The sequence below is a fragment of the Notolepis coatsorum genome, assembly GCF_963971535.1.
Source record: "Notolepis coatsorum genome assembly, chromosome: 1".
Lineage (NCBI taxonomy): Eukaryota > Metazoa > Chordata > Actinopteri > Aulopiformes > Paralepididae > Notolepis > Notolepis coatsorum.
The window spans coordinates 17,417,196-17,443,389 of NC_140165.1; the positions used below are offsets into that span (position 1 = coordinate 17,417,196).

General features: G+C 44.5%; 1 protein-coding gene across 1 annotated transcript in view; it reads left to right on the forward strand.

Moving 5' to 3' along the window:
* Window positions 1-1,018: 1,018 nt before the first annotated feature.
* The window catches only part of LOC311224699 (voltage-dependent L-type calcium channel subunit beta-4-like), a gene marked incomplete at both ends in the record, with an annotated part of 79,281 nt that continues 54,105 nt past the window's right edge, over window positions 1,019-26,194 (forward strand). The window contains 2 exons of the mRNA XM_084309788.1: window positions 1,019-1,081; window positions 6,015-6,098. Of these exons, the coding sequence (XP_084165914.1) occupies window positions 1,019-1,081; window positions 6,015-6,098 (147 nt within the window). The remainder of the gene's footprint in view (window positions 1,082-6,014; window positions 6,099-26,194) is intronic.

A 26,194-nucleotide genomic window follows, 5' to 3' on the forward strand; every position in this document is an offset into this window, starting at 1 on the left:
TTTTTTCTCTGTGCGTGCATTTTAGCTTTGGGAATAGATGCTCCGTTAGCATAGCTTAGCTTCATCACTGGAAGTGAGGCAGGACAGTAGCCTTACAGTGCCTTACAGTGTATTGCAAGGTCTGACATTGACCAAACTTGATATGCATGACCTTGGTGGGCTCTAGGTCAACTCCTGAAAAGGGGGTCAATGTCAGACCTTGCAATCAAAAGTTAGGCGCACACTGAAATTATGGCAAGGGTTATTAGCCCCCTAACTTTTGATTGCAAAGTCTGACATTGACCCCCTTTTCAGGAGTTGACCTAGAGCCCACCAAGGTCATGCATATCAAGTTTGGTCAATGTCAGACCTTGCAATACACTGTAAGGCACTGTAAGGCTACTGTCCTGCCTCACTTCCAGTGATGAAGCTAAGCTATGCTAACGGAGCATCTATTCCCAAAGCTAAAATGCACGCACAGAGACAAAAAAGGTATGCATCTTCTTGTCTAACTCCAGGGAAGATGTTAAATAAGCTAATTTCCCAAAATAGTGGAGTTATCCTTTAAGTTTCCCCACATCTACAAGTCAATCTCCATCAAGAAAACGTCCTAGACCTACCCAAAGATTAAAAGACCAAATAAATCCTGATTGCCCCCCCCCCCCCCCCTAATTATTAGCCTACTTTGTCATTTAATTTAATTCCATTCCACAAAGGACATGCTCGGTCAAGACAAAGAGCCTCGCCTAAAAATAGCCCCCTGCCTCTCAATCTTCAGACACATCTGTTTCTGACAAACCAGAGCGCGCAGTTCGCAGCTGCGAACGGCAGAGGGCGCCAGAGAGCGGCAGCACCTGTGTGACTCACAAGGTAGAAGAGCGTCTTTTTTTAGGGGAGACAGTCCGAGTCCTACTCATGTTCACTTCTTCTGAGGCTGTCGTTGTGTAGGTGATTGAAACTGGAGCAAGCCGTCCGGAACCCGCCGCACTACCACTGGGCTGGGCAGCAACCACCCCTTTGGACCGATGTTCTGGCCGAAATGTCTCGACACATCTACATACGGAACAAGATCGGCGAGGGCATCCAGGCGCCCATCTTTCAGGTGCTGTAGGTCACTCACTTGGCCACATGTTATTCAAGTTATTTTCAGTTTCATAGTTGTGGAAACGATTGCACTTCTAGGACACAAACCTATGTTTCATCACATACAATTAAGTTTAATTTGTTTGATAGGCTGTTTTCTAACTAATGCACATCAGCAGAGCCATCTTAAATGTCCGTGTATAGGGTCTCTCTGCTGAAGCTTGAGTTGAAGGTTAATTGAGTATTAATGAGGCCGATTTAGTTTACTAGAATAACATAGGCGTCAAATTGAGTTATAATAACTCGTTGTGGTCTTTATTAAGCTATTCTCTGAAATCAGATAAATGTATTGTCCGAATTTAATGTTCACAAGTGTTTCCCTGTATGTGGATGTGGGTAATTTGGGTTTTGGTTTAAACCATTATCTCTGTAGTTCAGGTTCCAGTGATAACTAAACAACATATATAATTATTTGGGATAGGCTACTATTACTGTGATACACATTTTAACTATTACCCGAATGGGCCTACATGTTTGTGTTTTGTGTGGAAATTAGGATAAATGATTTAATGCTCAACATTTTTGTCTGTAGGCTAAATTCCCATATAGTAATAGTGTCAATATTCTCCTTGCATGGCCCACCACTTCGGAATGGGCCATAGTATTATCCTTAAAATCATATTCGAGCCACAAAGTCAGTATCAACATCATATATATGTTTTGTATATATAAGAAGGGTGCTTTTGCAGCCTAATATCTCATTATAACACACAGCGATTATGTAATACAAGCCCCCCCCCCCCCCCCAAAAAGAGGAACAATAAACTAGAAGGTGACCCAGTTTAGCTGGCCCTGTTTGATAGATTCGGGGTAAAGTAGGTTCTGACTCTTTAATGGTGACATTGTCACTAACTCTGGAGAATAGGTCTGAAATGGAGCAAATCACTGCTAGATAATTAACTTAGCTCTCAGGAGGCTACTAATGCTGCTATAGATAATTAACTTAGCTCTCAGGAGGCTACTAATGCTGCTATATTTGGACATTCAGGTATAGGAAGGATGAAAAAAAGAAAGAAAGAAAGAAAAAGAGAACAAGATAATCCTAAATTGGATACATTTAAGATAAGATGAGATATTCCTTTATTGATCCCCTTGGGGGAAATGCAGGCATCATATCAGCATGGGGGGGGGGGGGGGGGGGGTACAGGTATGGGCAGGGTAATAGTAGAAAGACATAAATACAGGCAATACAAATTATGGTACAGTAGAAAAGTAAAAATAGGCAGTGTAAACAATATAATTAACTCTGAATAATATACGCATATGAGCAAGTAGGCAGTGTGTTCAAATGTGCAGATGCCCTATCAGTTATATTATACATTAAATGGTAAATGGGTGCATTTATATAGCGCTTTTATCCAAAGCGCTTTACAATTTGTTCCTCACATTTTTACCCATTCACTCACACATTCACGGTGGAGGCAACCATGCAAGGTGCCAACCTGCTCATCGGGAGCAATTAGGGGTTAAGTGTCTTGCTCAAGGACACTTTGACACACTGCCAGGGAGGAGTGGGAATCGAACCGGGAACCTCCGGTTTACCAGACGACTGCTCTACCTCCCGAGCCACTGTTGCAATAAACATGGTTACAACAATAAACACTAGAATCTAAATATACTATGATTAAGTAAAGTATACACACTATACACAGGTGACATTTAACAGGTAGACCAGTGGTTCTCTTTCTTGGTTCAAACGCCCCTCTACCTGACACCCTGGTCCATAACGCCCCCCCCCCCCCCCCCCCCTATCTTTTCTTTGATAAAAGGTGACACTTTCCCTGTTTCTGAAGTGGGATTTTGATTGTGTAGACTCTTCTCTGGTTCCACTTCCAGTCATGTCGTTGTCCTGATATTAAAATTATATGAATAAATAACATTTTCCCTCTTTCACAATTTCACTCTTTCTTTGCTGTAAGGTGAGTGACGTGACAATAAAGGAATCTGAATCTGAATACAAATAAAATAGCGCCCCCTTTGAGCATCTCAACACCCTATTTTCAACAATTCTGCCCCCAATTGGCTAATCTGGGCTGGAATAGAGGTGGAATATTACACAGCCCGTCCTAAACCTCCAGGACGTTCTGGAAAGCTTGCGTTTGCTCCCACGCTCTGCACTTATGAGTGACATCATGTCAGGAAGCATCATGAACTGTTCGTGAAGAGCAACCTGGTCAAAATGTCACTTTCAATAACAATAATACTACTACTACTACTACTACTACTACTAATAATAATAATAATAATAATAATAATAATAATAATAATAATAATAATAATAATAATAATAATAAACTTTATTTGTATAGCACCTTTTTTCATACAAGAATTGCAGCCCAAAGTGCTTCACAGCAATGTAGACATGGAATAGACATAGGCATACAATTACGCAGTTTTTTTTAAAGGTCACAGAAGGCTGCCATTCTGGTGCTGTTGTTATAACGAGTGCCCAGTGGCTCAGCACACGTCCACCAGAGTTACCATTCAGCACCACAGACTCTGCAGACGGGGAGCTGTGCAGCTCTTGCTGTCAGTACTGAATGTACAGCTAGCAGTGCTTCAAGGGGAACAAGGTAGCGCTACTAGCTGTCCTCTCTGCACCAGTCTAGCTGTCAGTGGTGATTGGACAGCTAGCAATGCTTCGAGGGGAACACATGGTTCGCACAAGGTCCTTGAAGTGCTTAAAGTGCTTGATTTTTTGGGGGGGAAAAGTCAAGGCCTGGAATTCCTTGAAAACATCCAATATTTTTTACATTATTTTTTCAAAGTCCTTGAAATTAAAATCAACCATTTGCATTGAAAGTTTTGTTCATCCATGATAAAATAGTTCTGAATCAAGAAATATAGTTTTTTATTTAATTTTTTTTATCTAAAGTGTAACTAATTGTCGGAAATTGGTTTTAAGCCATAAATTGGATCCGATTTTCTTTTCAATAAAAAAACAGCATTTAAAAGTGAATTGTATCCTTTTAAATGCCCCTTTAAAATGGAAAATAGTGCTTAGAAAAGTCCCTGAAAGTCCTTGAATTTCATTTTGCAATGTCTGTGGGAACCCTGGGAACAAGGTAGCGCTGCTAGCTGCTGTCCATTCAGCACCAGTCTAGCTGTCAGTGGTGAATGGACAGCTAGCAGTGCTTCAAGGGGATCAAGGTAGCGCTGCTAGCTGTCCATTCAGCATTGACAGTGAGAGCCACTCCCAGTCTGCAGACACTGTCAGAGGTGCTGGCGTTGCTTTGTTCCTGTTGCTGTCTTGTCTTGTATTGTCTGTTGCTGTCTTGTATTGTATGTGTGTCTGTTGCTGTCTTGTATTGTATGTGTGTCTGTTGCTGTCTTGTATTGTATGTGTGTCTGTTGCTGTCTTGTATTGTATGTGTGTCTGTTGCTGTCTTGTATTGTATGTGTGTCTGTTGCTGTCTTGTCTTGTATTGTCTGTTGCTGTCTTGTATTGTATGTGTGTCTGTTGCTGTCTTGTATTGTATGTGTGTCTGTTGCTGTCTTGTATTGTATGTGTGTCTGTTGTTGCTGTCTTGTCTTGTATGTGTGTCTGTTGCTGTCTTGTATTGTATGTGTGTCTGTTGCTGTCTTGTCTTGTATGTGTGTCTGTTGCTGTCTTGTATTGTATGTGTGTCTGTTGCTGTCTTGTCTTGTATGTGTTCCTGTTGCTGTCTTGTATTGTATGTGTGTCTGTTGCTGTCTTGTATTGTATGTGTGTCTGTTGCTGTCTTGTATTGTATGTGTGTCTGTTGCTGTCTTGTATTGTATGTGTGTCTGTTGCTGTCTTGTATTGTATGTGTGTCTGTTGCTGTCTTGTCTTGTATGTGTGTCTGTTGCTGTCTTGTATTGTATGTGTGTCTGTTGCTGTCTTGTATTGTATGTGTGTCTGTTGCTGTCTTGTCTTGTATTGTCTGTTGCTGTCTTGTATTGTATGTGTGTCTGTTGCTGTCTTGTATTGTATGTGTGTCTGTTGCTGTCTTGTATTGTATGTGTGTCTGTTGCTGTCTTGTATTGTATGTGTGTCTGTTGCTGTCTTGTATTGTATGTGTGTCTGTTGCTGTCTTGTATTGTATGTGTGTCTGTTGTTGCTGTCTTGTCTTGTATGTGTGTCTGTTGCTGTCTTGTATTGTATGTGTGTCTGTTGCTGTCTTGTCTTGTATGTGTGTCTGTTGCTGTCTTGTATTGTATGTGTGTCTGTTGCTGTCTTGTCTTGTATGTGTTCCTGTTGCTGTCTTGTATTGTATGTGTGTCTGTTGCTGTCTTGTATTGTATGTGTGTCTGTTGCTGTCTTGTATTGTATGTGTGTCTGTTGCTGTCTTGTATTGTATGTGTGTCTGTTGCTGTCTTGTATTGTATGTGTGTCTGTTGCTGTCTTGTCTTGTATGTGTGTCTGTTGCTGTCTTGTATTGTATGTGTGTCTGTTGCTGTCTTGTATTGTATGTGTGTCTGTTGCTGTCTTGTATTGTATGTGTGTCTGTTGCTGTCTTGTATTGTATGTGTGTGACTAATTGTACGATCAGAATATTACACTCTTATGAATAGTTTGGGTTGGAAAATATTATTAGTAAAATAGTATTTAGCCCCTTTGGTTCCTTTTTCAGTAAAAAGAAAAAACTTGAAATTCGTAATAGTGCAAAAGTACAGATGGGCTCTAGTCTTTATTCTTTCCCACAGACAGTGGAAGAGCTCTGTGGCTGCCGCCTGGTGGAGATTTGTGTTCTACTGAGCACACCTTTCTAGTTTGTGTGTGTGTGTGTGTGTTGCTATTGGCTAAGTTCTTTCTTCAGGCTGCTGTGTATGTGTGTGTGTGTGTGTGTGTGTGTGTGTGTGTGTGTGTGTGTGTGTGTGTGTGTCTAAGACTGGGATGACGGTAGAGATCTCGTGGTTGTCTCCCACAGGTGAACCGAGGGACCTACTCCAGGAGGAGCCGACTGAAGAGGTCTGATGGAAGCACCACCTCCACCAGCTTCATCCTCAGACAGGTACTGGGTTGGAGGGCTGGGTATTGCTATGTGTCTAATACGCCCGTCGCTTATCAATGACTTGCTTGCAGTCAACATGTACGAAACGGATTGTTTTTTCATCTGTACATTTCCGTTTTATACCGTTTTGATAAACGGATCTTTTTGGAAATTACTAGAAAAAATCAAAGATTCCGCGGAAATAGCCATTTACTGGAATACACACAACACGTTATAATTTTCCGGCTGATTTATGAATCGTTTTCAAATAAACGCTAGATTATCGATAGTATTATATGTGTACTTAGAGAAGCGGGCTGAAAAATCTATTATCTATGACCTGGTCAGCACTAACGTCATATACACACATACACACATAGGGGACACGTTGTGGAATATGTGAAAAAAAACATCTGATTACCCCAAGACCATAGCTGTCAACATTACGATTTGCTAAAACGTGCACGTTTTAGCCCCGCCCCTTCTCCTGGCCCCACCCCCTCAGCCCGCCCCCTCCCACCCGGCCCCTCCCCCTCCCAATGGAGCTGCCTCGTCGCTGCCATCTGCTGGTCAAAACCTGTATGTACCCAGCCATTCGTTGTAGGGTAAACTTTCCTACTTAGAGTGTAAATGCTATGTAAATTATGGTTTTGTTGAACATTTGTATTTCACAGGAGAGAAACTGTATTCAAAGAAAGCTATTAAAATAGTCTTTGAATCTAAATATACTTTCTTTGTGTTGATTTTACATTAATTCCATGATTTTACTCAAGTAAATATCTATTACAAGCTTCGGTTTTATGTAGAAAAATGCTGTTTTTAATCTAGATTAATCTAGATTGATTACAGAAAATTGTGAGATTGATTAGTAAATTTGTTTTATCTATTGGCGGCGCTGGTGTATATATATATATATATATATATATATATATATATATATATATATATATATATATATATATAATATATACACCATATATATATATATGTAATGTGTGTATATATGTCAGAGAATCAGCCCCTTGCGTCCTCCTTAGTGTATAGCATATGACATGGTGTATGTTTGTTCATTGATGTGACAGTGTCTGGCAACATACTATTGTTCTTTTTATTTCTTTGTGTTTGTGATTTGTCTTGATGTGTTTGTGAAACTATAAAAGCAATCAATCAATGTATTACCATAGTGTCTTTATACCTTCATCACTGTAGGCTACATATTAATACTACAACTCGTTAAAGCTATAAAAAAATACCTATGGTCATTAATTTAGCAGTGGGAATATCATTTTGGAACAGTGTGTGTGTCTAGAGAAATGTGAGATAGAAAAAAAGCCAATGCGATTTTGTGTTTTTCCTCAATATCTCTGCAATGCCTGCGAGTTACCAGTAACTGTATTTGTCATACCATGACAATTCATGACAACTTTTAAAACGGATCAATTATTATTTATAAATCGCATTCAGGAAATTGGGCGTCGGAGTGAAGGAGGGGGACGCGTGAACCTTACAGGGGAGGCGCAGAGCAAACGGCTGTTCACCAAGACATTTACACATTCCTGCATCACATACACAGTAACTTTGTATTGTTTTATCCACAGAAGATTTGCAAACCCTTTGTTCCAGAGACAAAAGCCACAGAGTGGGCAATCAAGAGACACTGGCTAAGTTGATTTGACACCCTCGGTGCCGCATCAGTCTCTCCCCTGAGCTCTGAGCAAATCCGCTCGCTGTTCTGTTCTTATTCTTCTTCGGGTTGCAACCGTCTCCCGGTCTGACTTCCTGTGATAACGTTCTAATCTACACTGCTGCCACCTGTCGTCACGGAGGGGAATTGCAGCCATTTTGTAAAAAATAATAAGTACAAAATACGTACCAATCCGTGAGCTGTGAACAGCGTGTGAAGAGGGTTGAAAAAACAGGAGAATACCGGAAAAACCGGTAGGGTTGACAGCTATGCCCAAGACTGGTAAAATAGATTCCTTACCTCACATCAGATGTTCTGCAAAAAGATTATTCCAATTCCTGATCGCCATTCCAAATATCGATCGCGTTTATTGATCCAACGATCCAACCTCGAAACACATATTCCACGCTGCTCTGAGGGTCCACAATGAATGCAATTGTCTCGGTTTACATGCCTGAGAAGTAAAATGTGGATTCCGGGTTTTTTTTTTCTTCATGCATTTCCATTGAGTCCAATCCAATGGGTGCATTACCATCCGGGAGACGATAGGGGGCAGTATTTGCCCTGTTCAAGCTCATAGACAGTCCCAATGATAACGTGAGGCTGGATTGATGAAAAATGAATGGATATCGCTAATAAAAGCAATAACGATTAAATAACGATATTTCTCGTCGTTGGCACTCAAAGTGTTAAGGACGGTTGGAGTTAATTCTATGAGCTAGAGGGGCATCATAGCAAAATGCAGATTTACCCTGTTCAGAGCAAACTTGGGGACATTGAGGACCAGCCAGTCACTAGAACTGGTTCCATAGGTTTAAAAATTCCATTAGAATAATGATGTAGTATAAGGAGGTAGCTTACCAATAAGGACCTTAAAAATGTACAAATGCCAGTGTTTGTTGCGCCTCTCCATCAGAGGACCAACCAATCTTCTCATAAAGGTCACAGTGATGAGTGTCGTATCTATCATTAGTAGGGGTGTAACGAGGATTAATCGAAATGCGTCGATTCTAATGTGTTAGAATCGATGCATCGATTTGAATATGTTAGAATCGATTATAATCTAGACTGACTAGAGCTATGGGTCTGTAGTTATCTAGGCTGACTAGAACTATGGGCCTGTAGTTATCTAGGCTGACTAGAGCTATGGGCCTGTAGTTATCTAGGCTGACTAGAGCTATGGGCCTGTAGGTATCTAGGCTGACTAGAGCTATGGGCCGGTAGTTATCTAGGCTGACTAGGTAGGTAGGTATCTAGGCAAGGAGAGGATATATCCTCAGACTGGTGTACAACAGTAATATGATCTCGACCACAGACAGCTTGTTTATAGTTTGGTACACCTCATGTGACATAATCATCATTGAGTCATCTTCTCGTGCCTACTTTCAATGTTATCTGCCGTATACAAATCACTTTGAACACAGTTGAATAAGGTACTATAACTACCATAACTCAGCAATATTGTCTGATCTGGAGATTCCATCTACAGTGCATGGTAGCAGTGTTTCCCATTAATTACCTAGACTGTGGCGGGCCTAATTGGTCCAGGCACAGTTTTATAATGAACCACATGTTTTTATTAATAAATAATTAAAATAAATATTTATCATTTTCTTTTTTTCAATTTTTTTTTAAATATAAAGTTTGCCAATAGGGATGTATCAGTAGTATTGGCAGTGGTAGTAGTCGTAATAGTAATCCAGTATATTTTTTTATTTTCTAAAAAATAAACCAGTTCAACACTGGTAACCACTTTTGCTTCATTTCTTTGATGGCTCAAATGTATGCTCTAGTCGATTTTGTGTTTTGAGCACAAAGTTCATCATAGATCTAGCCTCTTTATTTTGCTCTCAAAGTGCACCAGATTGATGCATTTAACTTAAAAAAAAAAAGAAAAAAAAAAAAAAAGAGGGGAGCTCCCGTAGCTCACCGCATATCTCTGCGCTATTTCTGCGTCGGGGAAAACCGTGCTCGTCACGGATCTGGGGGACACGAGTTCGATTCCCGGACCCGCCGTCATTTCTCAGAATGTCTTCCCCTGCTCTACATCCCATTTCAACCTGTTTCTGTCGGTCATGCTTGACCAGAAAAGCGATAAACGCTAAAAAATAAAGTAAAAAAAAAAAAAATTATCCGGGAGGGCATGCCCCCGGACCCCCCTAGACGGGCAGAGGTTCACCCACCACAGTCTCACAAAATACTGTGGGAAACACTGATGGTAGAGATGTTTAACGTTGTTAATAAGGCTCACTTATTTCCAGAAATCAAAAGCATTGTAAGCATTGTAACTAAGCATTGCAGCTTCTTAGCTATATAATATTTTTACTTAGGTAGCCAACTTACATTTTTACTATCTCTCATTGGTGAGCTTCTTGTCCTCCAGCACAGGCTAAGTCTGTAGGCTACGTCTGCGTCTACCTGCCATAGCCCATGATTTAAAGACTTCACAGGCTTCAGCCAACCAGACCTTACATTGTGTGTCTATTTGGATGATTGTAGTAGTATCCTTCCTATGCTTCCTAACATCCTTCCTATGCTTCCTAACATCCTTCCTATGCTTCCTAACATCCTTCCTATGCTTCCTAACATCCTTCCTATGCTTCCTAACATCCTTCCTATGCTTCCTAACATCTTTCCTATGCTTCCTAACATCCTTCCTATGCTTCCTAACATCCTTCCTATGCTTCATAACATCCTTTCTATGCTTCCTAACATCCTTCCTATGCTTCATAACATCCTTCCTATACTTCATAACTTGCTTCCTATGTTTCGTAACATACTTCATATGTTTCCTAACATGCTCCTTATGATTCCTAATATCCTTCCTATGCTTCCTTACATCCTTCCTATACTTTCTAACATGCTTCATATCACCCTTCATATACAGTACAGTACTTCCTATCATCCTTCCTATGCTTCCTATCATCCTTCCTATGCTTCCTAACATCCTTCCTATGCTTCCTAACATCCTTCCTATGCTTCCTAACATCCTTCCTATACTTCCTAACATCCTTCCTATACTTCCTAACATCCTTCCTATACTTCCTAACATCCTTCATATGCTTCCCAACACCCTTCATATACTTCCTATCACCCTTCTCGTGCTTCCTAACATCCTTCCTATACTTCATAACATCCTTCCTATACTTCATAACATCCTTCCTATACTTCATAACATGCTTCCCAACATCCTTCCTATGTTTTCTTACATCCTTCCTATGCTTCCTAACATCCTTCCTAGACTTCCTAACATGCTTCCTATGCTTCCCAACATTCTTCCTGTGCTTCATATTACCGTCTATGCTAAAAATGATAATTGGAGAGCGGTCAGTGTGGTTGGTGCAGCTGAAATGACTTCCACAGAAGTTTGTTAACATAGCGTTAGTCATGGAAATGACTGCTGTTTTTGAAATGTTCATCACCACTGGATTGTCAAATGATGGCTTTGCTGACCTATCTCAGAAAGGAGGGCAGGGTTTGAGATACAGTAGGTCAATTGCCAATCGACTCTCTGAATCTCACGCATCAAGCCAAGACGGATCTCCATGCTGAGAGGGAGACAGAGTAGGGGGGACACAGGAGAGAAGGTTGTTTACCCTCTGAGGTCGTCAAACCCGTAGGCGGGTTTACAATATGTGACACTATTATCTGTGATTATCTGGATTCTTCAGAAAAGCCGAAAATGTTGCACAATTTCGAAATAGGTAAAACATTTGATATTTGCAATTTCTAGTGCTTTGAAATGTTCTCTATCTGTTTCCATATTTGCTAAATTTAATACAACTTCTAAATGTGTTATTTATTGTTATCTTGTCCGGCTGTATAATTTCCCTCCCTGTTTAAGACAGTAGGAAGGCTGAGAGGGAGACAGAGTAGGGGACACAGGAGAGAAGCTTCTTTATTGAGACAATAGGAAGGCTGAGAGGGAGACAGAGTAGGGGACACAGGAGAGAAGGTTCTTTATTGAGACAGTAGGAAGACTGAGAGGGAGACAGAGTAGGGAAGACACAGGAGAGAAGGTTCTTTATTGAGACAGTAGGAAGACTGAGAGGGAGACAGAGTAGAGGAGACACAGGAGGAGAGAAGGTTCTTTATTGAGACAGTAGGAAGACCGAGAGTGAGACAGAGTAGGGGACACAGGAGAGAAGGTTCTTTATTGAGACAGTAGGAAGGCTGAGAGGGAGACAGAGTAAGGGAGACAAGAGAGAAGGTTCTTTATTGAGACAATATGAAGGCTGAGAGGGAGACAGAGTAGGGGACACAGGAGAGAAGGTTCTTTATTGAGACAGTAGGAAGGTTGAGAGGGAGACAGAGTAAGGGAGACACAGGAGAGAAGCTTCTTTATTGAGACAGTAGGAAGGCTGAGAGGGAGACATAGTAAGGGAGACACAGGAGAGAAGCTTCTTTATTGAGACAATAGGAAGGCTGAGAGGGAGATATCTGAACACAGCGATATTTTTACTGCTGATACGGATTTTAAGTAGAGTTGTTCCGATACCGATACCAGTATCGGAAATGCCGCCGATACTGCCTAAAATGCTGGTATCGGTATCGGCGAGTACCCTCTAATGTTGCGCTCCGATACCATATGACGTAATTTATCAACAACACTGCGGACGTTGGGCTCTGTAGATATACCCTACTCGCTGAGTGAGCATTATAAAACAAACGTGTGCTTAATCGACCGTGAATTAAAGTGTCAATTGCCATTTTAACAGCAGAGCAGATATTTTCTTAAAATGCCATCGTCCCGGCAGAGCGCTGTTGACGGGGAGCTCTGATGTTATTAGCATTAGCTGAACAGCTAACCGAAAGCTAGCATTAACTAACGTTAAAGGTTTAGCCATAACGTTACCTTGGCTAAAGTTGGGGCTATTCATAATCCAGCAATAATGGCTGCAGACCTGCAAGCAAAGTACAGCAAGTTGGCAAAGGAGTATTCCAAGTTAAATCACAATGTCACCAGTAACGTTAGTTTTTCTATATACCGGTAGCTCTGATGCTAGCTAACCTAGCTCACGGTAACGTTATTGTTACGAAGGATCAGATTAAACCGAGTATATATATATTTATTTGTTGATATATATTGAATAGTATTTGTATATCGTTTGATATCCCTTGTATATTCCTTGTACATATACACGGAATATCCCTTTAGCCTACTATAGCCCATAATAGTTCATTCTCCTATTGGACAAAGGACCAGGCGCCAGGGGACCAGCCCCCGGAGTCAAGTTCAAAGTTACCGACAAGACATGTCTGTACTAGCCCCGGCCCTGCCCAGGGATACGGCGACAGAAATGAGAGTGGCACTATTTGTTCACCGTGCATATAAATATGGCGCAAGTGAATACAGAGGCACTTAGTCAGAAACTTAGTAACCAACGTGAAGCCTCACCCACGATACGACGTGCGGTGAAGTATGGCCTGTTTGGCCCCAGAATAGCATTGAGACCGCGTGCGAATTAATAACTGAATTGTCAGAGTTTGGCACTGTACCGTCGAGTGCGACGTATTTCTATTAAGTTAATAATAGTCTATTGTGTATGGTGCATCGTGCGGTTAGAGTTCTAAAGTGACCAGCATCTCCAACGCTTCCTCGTGTTAGCTAGATTCTTATCCAGGCTGGGCCGACCACATGGCGCTTTCATCCGAGGAGATCTAGGCGAGGACCAAATGGACATGTACACTGGATTACTTACCCGACGACTGCTTAGCCCTGTGCGGCTGGAATATATATTTGCTTTGGTACTGTGATTTGTGGAGCGGATAATCGCCGACGCCTGTGAGTGTTGGATTTACCCCCGAGAGGAGTCAAGGTCGAGTCGGCGCTCAGAGAGCCTGAGGCCGCCTAGCTTTCTTCACTGTGGAGCTACAGCCTACAAGAGAACCAAGCTGTATTCGTCTGCGGATCAAGAGTCTATCGCACTGTCTTCTGTACTCGAAGTCTCCCTAGATATCGTTGACCAGACGTTCTACTACCGACAGCTCTCCTACCCCCCCTGCCGGCTTACAACCGGGAGGACCCCTTCCAGTATATCCCGCTATATCATTAAGTGTACCATAGATATAATTCCCTAAGAGCCAGGTTGTATACTTGCCTCCTGCGTAACCAGAGAATGGACATTCAGTGTTGATTTGCCTACGAATACTCATTTGCCTTACAAGTGCAATCAAATGTAATATAAGTATCATATGTACCTTTTGCTCCATTAAATACTTGATTAATACCTTTGACTGGAACCGATTTCATTGTGGGAAGTGTTCATCATATTCATATATTGTGTACTGTATGGCCAGTAGTTAAAGTACATAAAGCGGTAGTGGTTTAATGATACCATACTTATCAATACAGTCAGGGAATTGTACCCCTCAGTTACAGTTATCATTGCACAATTGCACGTCGCGTACACAATTAATGACATGTTGCGGACAGCCATATCGGCGACAATGTTTAGCTTTTAGTGCCAAATGATAAGAGTCTGAGGCGGAGTCTCAAAAGAGAATGTTGAATATTTATTGTGCAAAAATCACAACAACAGAGCCTCTGCTACTAAACGGAGCCTTCTTGTGGAAGCAAGTGCAGCAACGAATAATGTCCGTGTGGAACTAATGTGCCAACAACCTTTCCGTGGGTGAACTCATTGAAATAGTTTTCAATTACTGATACTAATACTAATCTATACAATCACCTGTTGTTGAATAAAACTTTATAGTTATTACTAAAAAAAACAGTATATAAACAGTAGCTGTACTGTACGTCCTAAAAGTCTGTGCCGACCAACTGGCCCCAGTATTCACTGACATATTTAACCTGTCCTTAGAACAGGCTGTCATCCCCACCTGCCTGAAGAAGTCCACTATTATCCCTGTACCCAAAAAATCCAAGCCTGCTTGCCTCAACGACTACCGCCCTGTAGCTCTCACCTCCATAGCCATGAAGTGCTTCGAGAAGCTAGTAAAGGGCTACATCTGCTCCTCCCTCCCCATCAACATGGACCCCCTGCAATTTGCATACCGCCCCAACAGGTCCACGGAGGACGCCATATCCCATGTGCTGCACACAGCAGCATCACACCTGGACAAGAGGCAGGGGAACTATGTGAGAATGCTATTCATCGACTACAGCTCGGCATTCAATACCATAGTCCCCTCCATACTCATAGCCAAGCTCAGGGACCTGGGCTTGGGCTATGACCTCTGCCAGTGGGTCTTGGACTTCCTGACTGGCAGACCCCAGGTGGTGAGAGCAGGCAACTGCACCTCCTCATCCATCACCCTCAACATAGGGGCCCCCCAGGGCTGTGTTCTGAGTCCCCTCCTCTACTCCCTGTACACACACGACTGTGTGGCTCAGCGGAGTAGCAATACAATCGTCAAATTTGCTGACGACACAGTGGTGGTGGGCCTGATCTCTGCCAACGACGAGAGGGCCTACCTGGAAGAGGTCAAGGTCCTGGCGGGATGGTGCCAGGAAAACAGCCTCTCCCTGAACGTCAGCAAAACAAAGGAGATGATTGTGGACTTCAGGAGGTCGGGGGTCAAGGACTACAGCCCCCTCAGCATCGACGGGGCACCGGTTGAGAGAGTCAACAGCTTTAAGTACCTCGGAGCCTACATATCCGAGGACTTGACATGGACCACACACATTAACAGTGTTGTGAAGAAGGCACGACAACGCCTCTACTTCCTCAGGCGCCTAAGGAAGTTCCAAGTCAGCCAGAAGATCCTTAAGAACTTCTACTCATGTACAATAGAGAGCATCTTGACCGGCAACATCACCTCCTGGTTTGGGAATAGCACTGCACAAGACCAAAGCAGACTACAAAGAGTGACACGTTCAGCCGAACGCACAATTGGAGGGGGGCTCCCCACCCTCCAGAACATTCACTACAAGCGTTGCAAGGGCAAGGCTAAGAGAATCATTAAAGACTCCAGTCACCCGAACAACTGCCTCTTTGAACTGCTGCCGTCAGGCAAGCGATACAGGAGTCTCAAGGCGAGCACAGAAAGACTCAGAAGAAGCTTCTATCCCCAGGCCATCAGGCTGCTAAACGAACAATGAATGAACACTACACAACAACAACCACCAAACGCACATAGCACACACATCCACACGCACACACTCACTTTAAACAAACACACTGTAGCACCCACTCCACACACTTATAGCACACACCCACTTTAAACAAACACACTGTAGCACCCACTCCCCACACTTTATATTTATGGATGAAGGATTGCACTACAACTCGTACACCTTACTGTAAATTGTACCTAAAATTGTACCTCATCCCATTTCTGCTTTGCACTAGATAGTACTGTACATTAGTACACTGCATAGTATTGTGTATTGTATATTATATGGTAACTCAGAACATTGTACATATGTCTATACCGAACACTGTGACCTCATTTTCTTCTTCTAAATTCATGCTATATTATGTTATTATGTTATTTGATACTATCTTGTCTAGCACAGTCTCTGGAGCGTAACAGTAAGAAGCATTTTGTATGAAAGTATTCTGTACTTCTGTATGACAACTATTAAAGAACTTGAACTTGAACTTGTATTAAAAAAAAAAAAAAAAGTTTTATAATTTATATAATATTTTTTTTATTTTTTTATTTTTTTAATGTATGCACTGGTATCGGATAAGTATCGGTATCGGCCGATACCCAAAGCTTAGGTATCGGAATCAGATCGGAAAGGAAAAAATGGTATCGGAACATCTCTAATTTTAAGTCCTAAACCTTTAACTATCATGTGATACAGAAGCACTGAGCCGATCAATTACATTTACTGAATAGTACGTCCATTTGGAAAGGTTTTATACTAAGATTTGTTTGATTGCCCAAACACATATGGCACATTCTCTAAATTACTCTTACGAATCATATAATGTTGCTTTATACCATATAAACATCTTTGATTTGTATACTACCCTACACTGTACACTAGGTTTGGGCGGTATAATTTTTTTCATAACTTCATACCTTTCTGACATCAGTATACGGTATTTATTGATTGATTGATTGATTGAAAACTTTATTAACAGATTGCAGAATGGGTACAATACAGTACAGCTCAATACACACAATTGTTAAGGGGATGCAGACCAGAGTATGACTTTCATCAGCGGGGGGGGGGGGGGGGGGGGAGCTAAGTTAACAATATACTCTGTATCACCATACATAAAGATTTTCTGGGAGTAAATACTTGATATCTTAGTCATAACCATAGTTGCAAGACGTTATAATGAAAAGGTCTCGTTATCTTGCATTGTTTCTACATAAGCAAGCACACGTTCATTTACATCCACAACATAACTGTGGTATCTTAAGAATGATATTGAAACACTTTGACATTTGGGCCGTTCTTTCAACCTAAACGTGCACTTTCTTCAACCTCAAACCTAAATTCCTTAGCAACCCGTGTTACCAACGTAAACAAACTGCACAGCGCGCACAAATGCGAGACACACAGATATGAAACAACATACGGAACAAATAACATATAACGGAGGCTGAAATGAGACCAACGTGACTCACAAACTCACAACAGTACACATACAGACGCACAAAATTTAATCTGCATTGATGAACTGATCATCAAAACCCAGCTGAAGCCGTTAAACCCCTGTAGCGAATCACCGAAGCCAATACGCACACACAATCAGTCGAACTGGAACGGTTTACCAAACATACACTCCCGGCATTCATAACTCTGACAATTATCCATATGAACATCCCGCATTTTAAGAAAAGATATCCGGACCCTCATACGTTCATCTTCCATACGCTTAACCATAACATAACTTACCCAAACAACATGTTCCCGAGTCCACATTCACGCACAAATCCATACTCTCAAAACTTTAGAAAAACGCTCCGAATCCACAATCATCCGATGTCTGGAAGTGGACCCATGGTCCATTCAACCTTAATAAACGGATGGCCACCGGTCCATAACTGCATTCTATAGAAGAATAAGTCTTTATTTGTCATGCAGATTAACACACATACGAGATGGGCGACCCACAGGAACACACTATAACGTCGCGTGGCGCACAGTCTGTGACGTCACGGTATTGAAAATCATACCGACGGGATTTCTAAATACCCTGGTATACCATAATACCATCATACCGCCCAAGCCTACTGTACACCGCCCTAATCATAATAATTATCTACCTCATACTATAGTCTACCCATATAACTCTGTATGATAGCATGTACAATAGTGATGTTGTATATACCGTATATATATACACACATGTATATATTCATATTTACCACATATATATCAATATCATTCTGAATATACCTGCATACAATCCTTCTACCTACTTACTTATACACCTGCATATACCACATATCTCCGTATGATATCATGTACAATAATGCTATATACAGTTATTCTTACCGTATCTATCCACTGTCAATCTACCCATCTGCCTGTATATACCTGCATATAATCCTTTTTACATATCTGTAGATACTATATCTGTACTAGGGGTGTAACGGTACACATATTTGGTTCCGGACCTTCGGTTCAGTACACGCTCACAATCAGATAATTGGAATATTCTTTTTGGGGTACATCCTAGGGAAGGTACGTGTTATGGTTTGTAAACAACCCCAACAGCACGACACAGACAGGTAGTTCAGAGTTAGCCAAAAACGATGGGCGTATTTATTTCACAAACAGAAATGAGCAACAATAATGTAAATGCATTCGAGGGGAATGTCCTTTAGCCGAGTAGGGCTCTGCGGCTCTGCAGCACTGCCCAGAGCAGAGTTGGCTCTGTGGCTCTGCAGCTCTATAATAATCCACTCATGGAGAAAAAGAAACGGAGAATGTCATTAGTAGTGAAACGTAGGAATTACGAGGCAGAGTCCAGTAACAAAACAAAGCGACAATTCTTCAGTGTTAAGGAACACACAAAAACAGATGAAGGCATTGAGTCCAGGATAAAAATGAGGATATCAGTTCATCAAAAAATAGACTTCCAAAAAACTCACCAGGAGCAAAGTGTAAATACGAGGCACGGGTCCACGGAGGCAGAGAGAGGAAACAGCAGCAACTTCCAAGGGCGCACTGAAGAAACACACAAGAGGAAAAAGCAGTAGCTGGTGGTGACCAAAACGACCCGACACAGAATGTTCAGCAAACCGTGTATAAGAGGGCTCCCGTCGAGCTGATTGGAAACTCCTCTCAGGTGCGTGATGGTAATTGGCACCTGGAAGCGTGCAGTACTGGGCCAGCCCTCACAGTAAGGCCATGTCCCCACGTATCTGGATCTTTTGCCAAACGGATATTCTCAGGCTCCGTTTAAAAAGAAATCCTCGTCCACACGACAGTGTTAAAAAAAGAAAACCTGATCCAGACGCAAACACATAAACGCATATAAATTGCTCCAACAAGCATGCGGGCCAGTAGGTGGCGATAAGCCATATCATTTCCATTGGCTATATTGACATACATAGATGATAAATAGATAGATATAGCGGAGGATTATGCAGTCCAGAGGAAACAACCAATCTAGATATGTCACGATTCAATGCTTTACTTCTGCGCACTGGGCGACGGAGAGATACAATGTCAATGTTGAGATCACAATCTCCTAGCCCCTTTCGTGACTGTGATGCACCGAGTGAATCCACAGTCACTTGCTCCTCAATAGGATACCAACCTAGATTTACCATGAAGGACTGGTTCTAACCGAACCGTTCGTTATACAAGTATCACAGAGACGTTTCAAAGTTGCACGAGGGTTTCGGACAGACATACGGGATGGTTTGAAATCTCGGCGTTGCTAATAAACATTTTAAATATTCTTTATAAACTGCTCAAAACGGCATTATTTCCGGCGTTGGGTGCATGATGCGCATGCGCTGTGATCACACCAGGCAGCCAACGCCGGAAATAATGCCGTTTTGAGCAGTTTATAAAAGATATTTAAAATGTTTATTAGCAACGCCGAGCTTTCAAACCATCCCGTATCTCTGTTCGAAACCCTCGTGCAACTGTGAGTACCTTTGACATTTCTCTGTGATACTTGTATAACGAACGGTTCGGTTAGAACCAGTCCTTCAGGGTAAATCTAGGTTGGTTTCCTATTGAGGAGCAAGTGACTGTGGATTCACTCAGTGCATCACATTCACGAAAGGGGCTAACAATCTCCGGATTCTGAAACTAAATATGGCGAGTCCTTATCACAAACTATATATATACTAATTACAACAAGACATTCATTAATTGCATTGTACATGTGGTGCGGTCGTCGCATATATAAGTAAGGATAGTTTGAATGACATTTCAGCACCAAGTCCACCGAAGTTATTATTACTTCAAAGCGCTAGGTGTAATAAGGATGTTTTAGGTGGTGGTAGTTTCTCTGTTAGGACATTATAGCTGAAATATATAGCCTAGCTAGCCTATAGTCAGTCTGATATATATTAGAGAAATAGTAAAGTAATATTCGCCAAACAATCTGACGGGCCAGATATTATTACGGCCGGCCACAGTCTGAGCATGCGTAGTGAGCTGTGGCGTCATCGTTTATCTAGACTATGCGTTTACAGTGGCTGCACGGATCCACTGAACGGATATTTTGGAAAATCTTCACTTTAAAATGCGAAAATCTCTGTTTATGTCTCTGAAAACACCCTTTACGTGTGGATGAAAGGCCCAATCGTGGAATAAAATGTGCGTTTGGCAAAAGATCCAGATACGTGGGGACATGGCCTAAGGCCTATATGGTATCAATCCTGCTGTGATCCAACCATGATTTCACTTCGATCACAATATATGTGTGTATATTACTCCACAACGTGTGCTGTTGGTGACGATCAAAGCATTTAAAAAAAATAAAAAATCCTTTCATGCATTCATGATGAAACATAATACCGATAATATAGATGTGATTTCAAAATAGTAGCGTGTTTGTACAGGCGAGAAATGGCAACGTTTTTAGTGAATTCCATGTATTGCTGCATAGCGTCGTTTTCTGGGATTAGACAGGATTATTCTAAAACTATAGTCATATTCACCACGTTATAAAACGGGAATGTATGGATGAAAAAATTATTTCTTTAACACATATTGAACGATAGATAGTCGATGTCAAATGGGCCATAGTATTGTATCTAGGGCTGTCTTAAATACTTCAAAGCTTCATTCGATGGGCAAGGGATTAGAATGGGAAAATAAAATAATTTGAATATATTAAAGAATAATAATTTATAAAAAAAAATCGGAAAAGATTTACCTGTAAAATCAACTCTGCCTCTCTTTGTTAACGATAGGTTATGTAGATAACCTAGTTATATTAGTATTGGCTGAGCGTCCCGCTCTGAGCCTTACGAGATACTTCTATCTCCTGTGATACTTAATGTATCTCCCACGAATAAAAAACACATGCACCCCACCTGTATGGGGCCCCGCCCCTTATGGTGGCCACCACCCATATAACCATGACTCTGGTCATGAAACACCCTTCCTCGCCAAAAACCCGTCCCAGGAAAAGATCCCTCAAAAGGGAACTCAGGGCACGCAGAGCGGGACGCTCAGCCAATACTAATATAACTAGGTTATCTACATAACCTATCGTTATATTTCGTATTTGCATCGCGTCCCGCTCTGAGCCTTACGAGATAATGGGGAAGAGCGGGCGCGAGACCCGACAGATGTACCCCCTGAGGACCCGTAAGCCCACATCAAGGGGTGCGGGGAGCCCTGTCACCCCATCCTTCCTAACGAAGGGGGGGCGCAGTCAACTCCACCTGAATGCGAACAAGAGGGAGCTAGAACCCCTTGAACACACCGTACAGGCGGAACCACGTGTGACTCAACACACTGTGGCCCATACCCACACACTCCTGCTACCCGACCAAAGGACGGGAAGCAGGAAAGGCCACAGACCCCAGAACCGCCTGGGAGACAGAACCCCCGGTCATGTCCATGAGGTAAAACCTTACAAAGGAGCCCGGGGAGGACCATGAAGCTGCAGCACAGATGGCCTCCACCGAGGCCCCACCCAGGAGAGCGGCAGAGGCAGCCACCCCACGAGTGGAGTGCGCCCTGACGCCCCCAGGGGGATCCTGCCCAGCCAACGTGTAGCAGAGGGCAACACCCTCGCACAACCAATGGGACAGGCGCTGCTCCGACAGTGCCTTACCAGCACGAGCCCCACCGTAACAGACAAAAAGCTGGTCGGTAACCCTGAAATCCTGAGTACGGCTGAGGTAAATCCCCAAGCACGGACTGGACATGACAGGTGAAGGCCCGCATCTAACTCACTAGTGTGAGGAGGAGGACGAAACGCCTGAACCACAATATCCCGGGAGCGGAAGGAACTCCGGATATTCTTAGGCACGAAAGCAGGATCAGGTCGCAGAGTGACACCGCAATCGGTCCGAAAAGACAGGCACTCTGGACGTACCGAGAGAGCACAGAGCTCACCTACGCGTTTAGCGGAAGTGACAGCCAGAAGGAACGCGGTCCTGAAGGACAGCTGTCCCAACGGCGCCCGCTCGAGCGGCTCAAACGGGGCCAAGGACAACCGACCGAGTATAACGGGTACGTCCTAGTACCCGTCACGAAACTTCGACCATGCCTCGAGTGGGAGTCGAACCCCGAGCGTCTGCTCCGGGGCCAGTATAGCAAACCGCTGCGCCAAGAAGGGAATTCCCCCCTAAGCGCTCGGTTTATCTGCCTCTGGGGAGTGAGTTTTACACACTTCTATGTGCCGTAGTCACACTATCGCGGCACATATCCGTTACATTCACCCCCCCTAAACTCACACCACCCAAGGCATCCGGGTCAACGGCACCAGTATAACGGGTACGTCCTAGTACCCGTCACGAAACTTCGACCATGCCTCGAGTGGGAGTCGAACCCCGAGCGTCTGCTCCGGGGCCAGTATAGCAAACCGCTGCGCCAAGAAGGGAATTCCCCCCTAAGCGCTCGGTTTATCTGCCTCTGGGGAGTGAGTTTTACACACTTCTATGTGCCGTAGTCACACTATCGCGGCACATATCCGTTACACGAGGACCAATTGAAGATCCCAAGTCGGAGCCAAGGAGCGTTGCACCGGCTTAACGCGTCGAGCGCCAAGCAGGAAACGCTTCACAAGAGGGTGGCTGAACAAGACATCCCCTCAAACCCCTCATGATAGGAGGATATAGCTGCTGCATATACCCTCACCGTCGAAGCCGACAGTCTATCAAGGAGAGACTGGAGGTAACTAAGGACAGCATCCAGGGGGCAGGAGACTGAGTCCCGGCCCCCCACCTTACACCACACTTGGAACATACGTCATCTGCCCGCGTAAGCGCGACAGTGGAGGGAGCATGCGCATTCCAGATGGTAACACCATCAGGATCAAGAACCTGCGCCCCTCAACGTACCCGTCCCAACAACTGACCTAACAGATGTATGGGGAAGAATCCCTGGCGGCACGGCATCGGTCCCAGACCCGCCTGGCCATGTCCAGACGCAATCCTCACCCGTCAGGATGAGGGCCGCCCCGCGACAGTACACCTGCACCCACATTCTCCCTGCCGGGATGTGGGGAGCCCTCAGGCCGCGCAGATGGAGGACGCCCATAGCCAGCCGCCCGCCACCTGGTGCAGACAGGGGGAGCGTACTCCTCCCTGTCTGTCGATACACGACACTGACGTCGTAACGTCCGTCCTGATCAACACCATTTGTGGACCAGAAGGACCGCTTTCAACACCAACACATTGAACGTAGCGCAGACCGGGCAGCATGGTTTGCCAGCTGCCCCCTACTGCGTTGGCCCGACGCATCACCAGCGAGGGAGGCGTCGGTGAAAACGCGACGTGAGACAGCGCCGTAACCGTCCTAGGACGGAACCTCCCGAGCGTGTTGACAACACGCTCTGAAATGGATGCCCATAGCCCTCCAACCGTTGACTGGGAAGAGGAATACTCTACATCCAGTCTACAGCAACCCCAGGCTGGTAGAGACCTGCCTGGTATGAGACCTGACGATCCACCTTGACCGCGAAGGACCAGAACGTCATCAGGGCAGAACACTCCGTAACCCCGGACGACGCAAAGGCCCCAGTGCGGCCTCCACGCACTTGGTGAAGATGCGGGGAGCCAGAGAAAACCGAACGGCAGCCTCTGGTACTCATACGCTAACCCTGCAAAGGAAGCATAGGTAAGCCCTAGGATGGAAGATCGGGGATGCGCATACGCATCCTACAGGTCTATGGAGGAGAACCAGACCCCCACCTGACAGTGTTCAACAGGTAGGAGACAATCCAAAAAATGCTGAACCTTCCCATGGGACAGGTCCAGCCTGGGTCTTACACCCCTCCCTCCCGACTTCTCGGGCTGAGAACACCGGGAGGAGAACGCCACGACGATGGCTTGCTTCGTCCACAGAGATTGGATCTCGTTGACCAGAGCTGTCCCTGCTGGAGACCCCGACAACAGGGTCTGTACCAAACCTGAAAACGGGTGGGGTTGTGTAAACACAAGTCCCCGCCTCACCGTTCTCTCCATCTACCTCGACATATGGTACTGCCGTAGTCATATGTGACGACACTCCCAACGCACCCGCCGTCACGTGGCGCAGGTCCGCCAGGAACTGTAGATAGTTGGCCCGGGCCCCCCGCTGTGCGTAGACAACCCCGGAACCGTGCGAGGAGCGCGTTCCGTGTCGGAACACCTGACCCTGACACACCCACGAGGCAATCGCACCCAAGGGGGAACCCCGACAGAAAGGGCCGATCTGATACGGGGGGCTTCCGATGAAAAAAGCCCCCCCACTGAACACCCCTCCAGAACATGCTGAAGGAGTTGTTCTGCAGCCGGACATGCAAGGTGTAAGGCCCCCATGGGTTCCTACACACCGTAGCCCTGCAGTGATATTACTACCACCCCAAACCATGTGAGCTGCGACCACTTGCCAATATTTCAGGAGTGGGAGGCACCAACATGATACCTGGCCTGGCGAAGGCGAGGCCGGGGAAGCCCGCACTGTGTGCCTCAAAAGGTTTCGAGCCCCCCTGCTGACAACACTTAAGTTGACAGACGTAACACCAGGCTCAACCAACACAGTTCAAGGTGTGGGAGCCGCTTGACAGCACAACATTCTCACGGACAGACCCAGGCTCAGCCATCAACTGGGTGTCAGCCCCTGTCCCCATGAGAAGCGAAAAGTGGGGCCGCCCGCGCTTCAACGAAGGCACGCGGCCCGCAGCCAAAGGAAACAATCAGAGCCCACTTCTTCCGCTGGTGTTGGGGAAGGGAGTGATCGGAGAGCGGGCTGCTCGCGGCAGGACGGTGACGGCTTGTTTGTTCAAGCCGAACCCATCCTACAACGCCGATCCCTCGGCCGCCAAGGCTGTCGGCCTTGTGGACACCTGTCGAATCAACGCCCAGGATACCTCTGGCGGGGGAAAAACATGGCCGCCTGTCGAGGGCCCCGTCATCGCCGCTGACGAGGCCGTGCTCTCTCTTCTTCTGGCTGCGCGGTGTGAGGCGGTGTAGGGCCTAGGACAATACCGCCCGCGCTCCAGCAGAAGACCAAAATCCCCTGCGGAGAGGGGAACCCTGAGCGGTTATAGCTTGCGGCTGGGTCAAAGCTAATAACGTCAACAACCTCGCGCGATGTGTCGACGTCGGCTGGCCCTCAAGGCCCCTCCACCAGACACAATTTTTTTTAATCGAAAAAAACACCAATTCGAACACAGTTCTAATCGTTGCCAATTCCATACCGTGGCGGTACAAGCCTTAACAGCCCACCAGCCACTCGCCAGGCCGACCCACCCATGGTGTCGGCCGGGCGGGGCATTGTTTCAATATATCAAAAACAAAGGACTGACGTTAACATGGAGCACCAGTGGTGATTGCAAACAGCACCCTCCACTGTGGTGTGCACCATGAAAGGGTTAAATGAATAAAAGAGCTAAACCACAAAAACTGTAGAATGAGCAAACCCATACACACAAAGTTTAAGGGGAGACGGACCAGACCCGTCTTCATTCAAAATATTCACAACAGAACACCAGCCCTAGTTTAGCCCATTTACCAAAAAAGGTAAACAAAGCCCCCCCCCGCACTACTCCCCCAGTATACCGATTGACCGTCAGTATGAATGGTTTGAGAGGAGAGAAAGCTGTAGCAAGACAGACCTTCTCATAGCAGAGTGACAAAACGAAACAATAGCCCCCTACACAGGGCCGCCCCAGGAGATGGGGGGCCTCGCGTCTAAAAACGCACAGGGCCTCACATTTCTCCCAGGCGGCCCTGCCCTTATACTACTGCAGCCTAACGCCAGGCAATGTGGGACCCAAGACAACAATTGCCTGTGCACAGACACGCAACATGTTTATCATGTCGGCTGGACCCATAGCCCCACTACCCGACGCCAACCCAGATGGGAACACCGTTC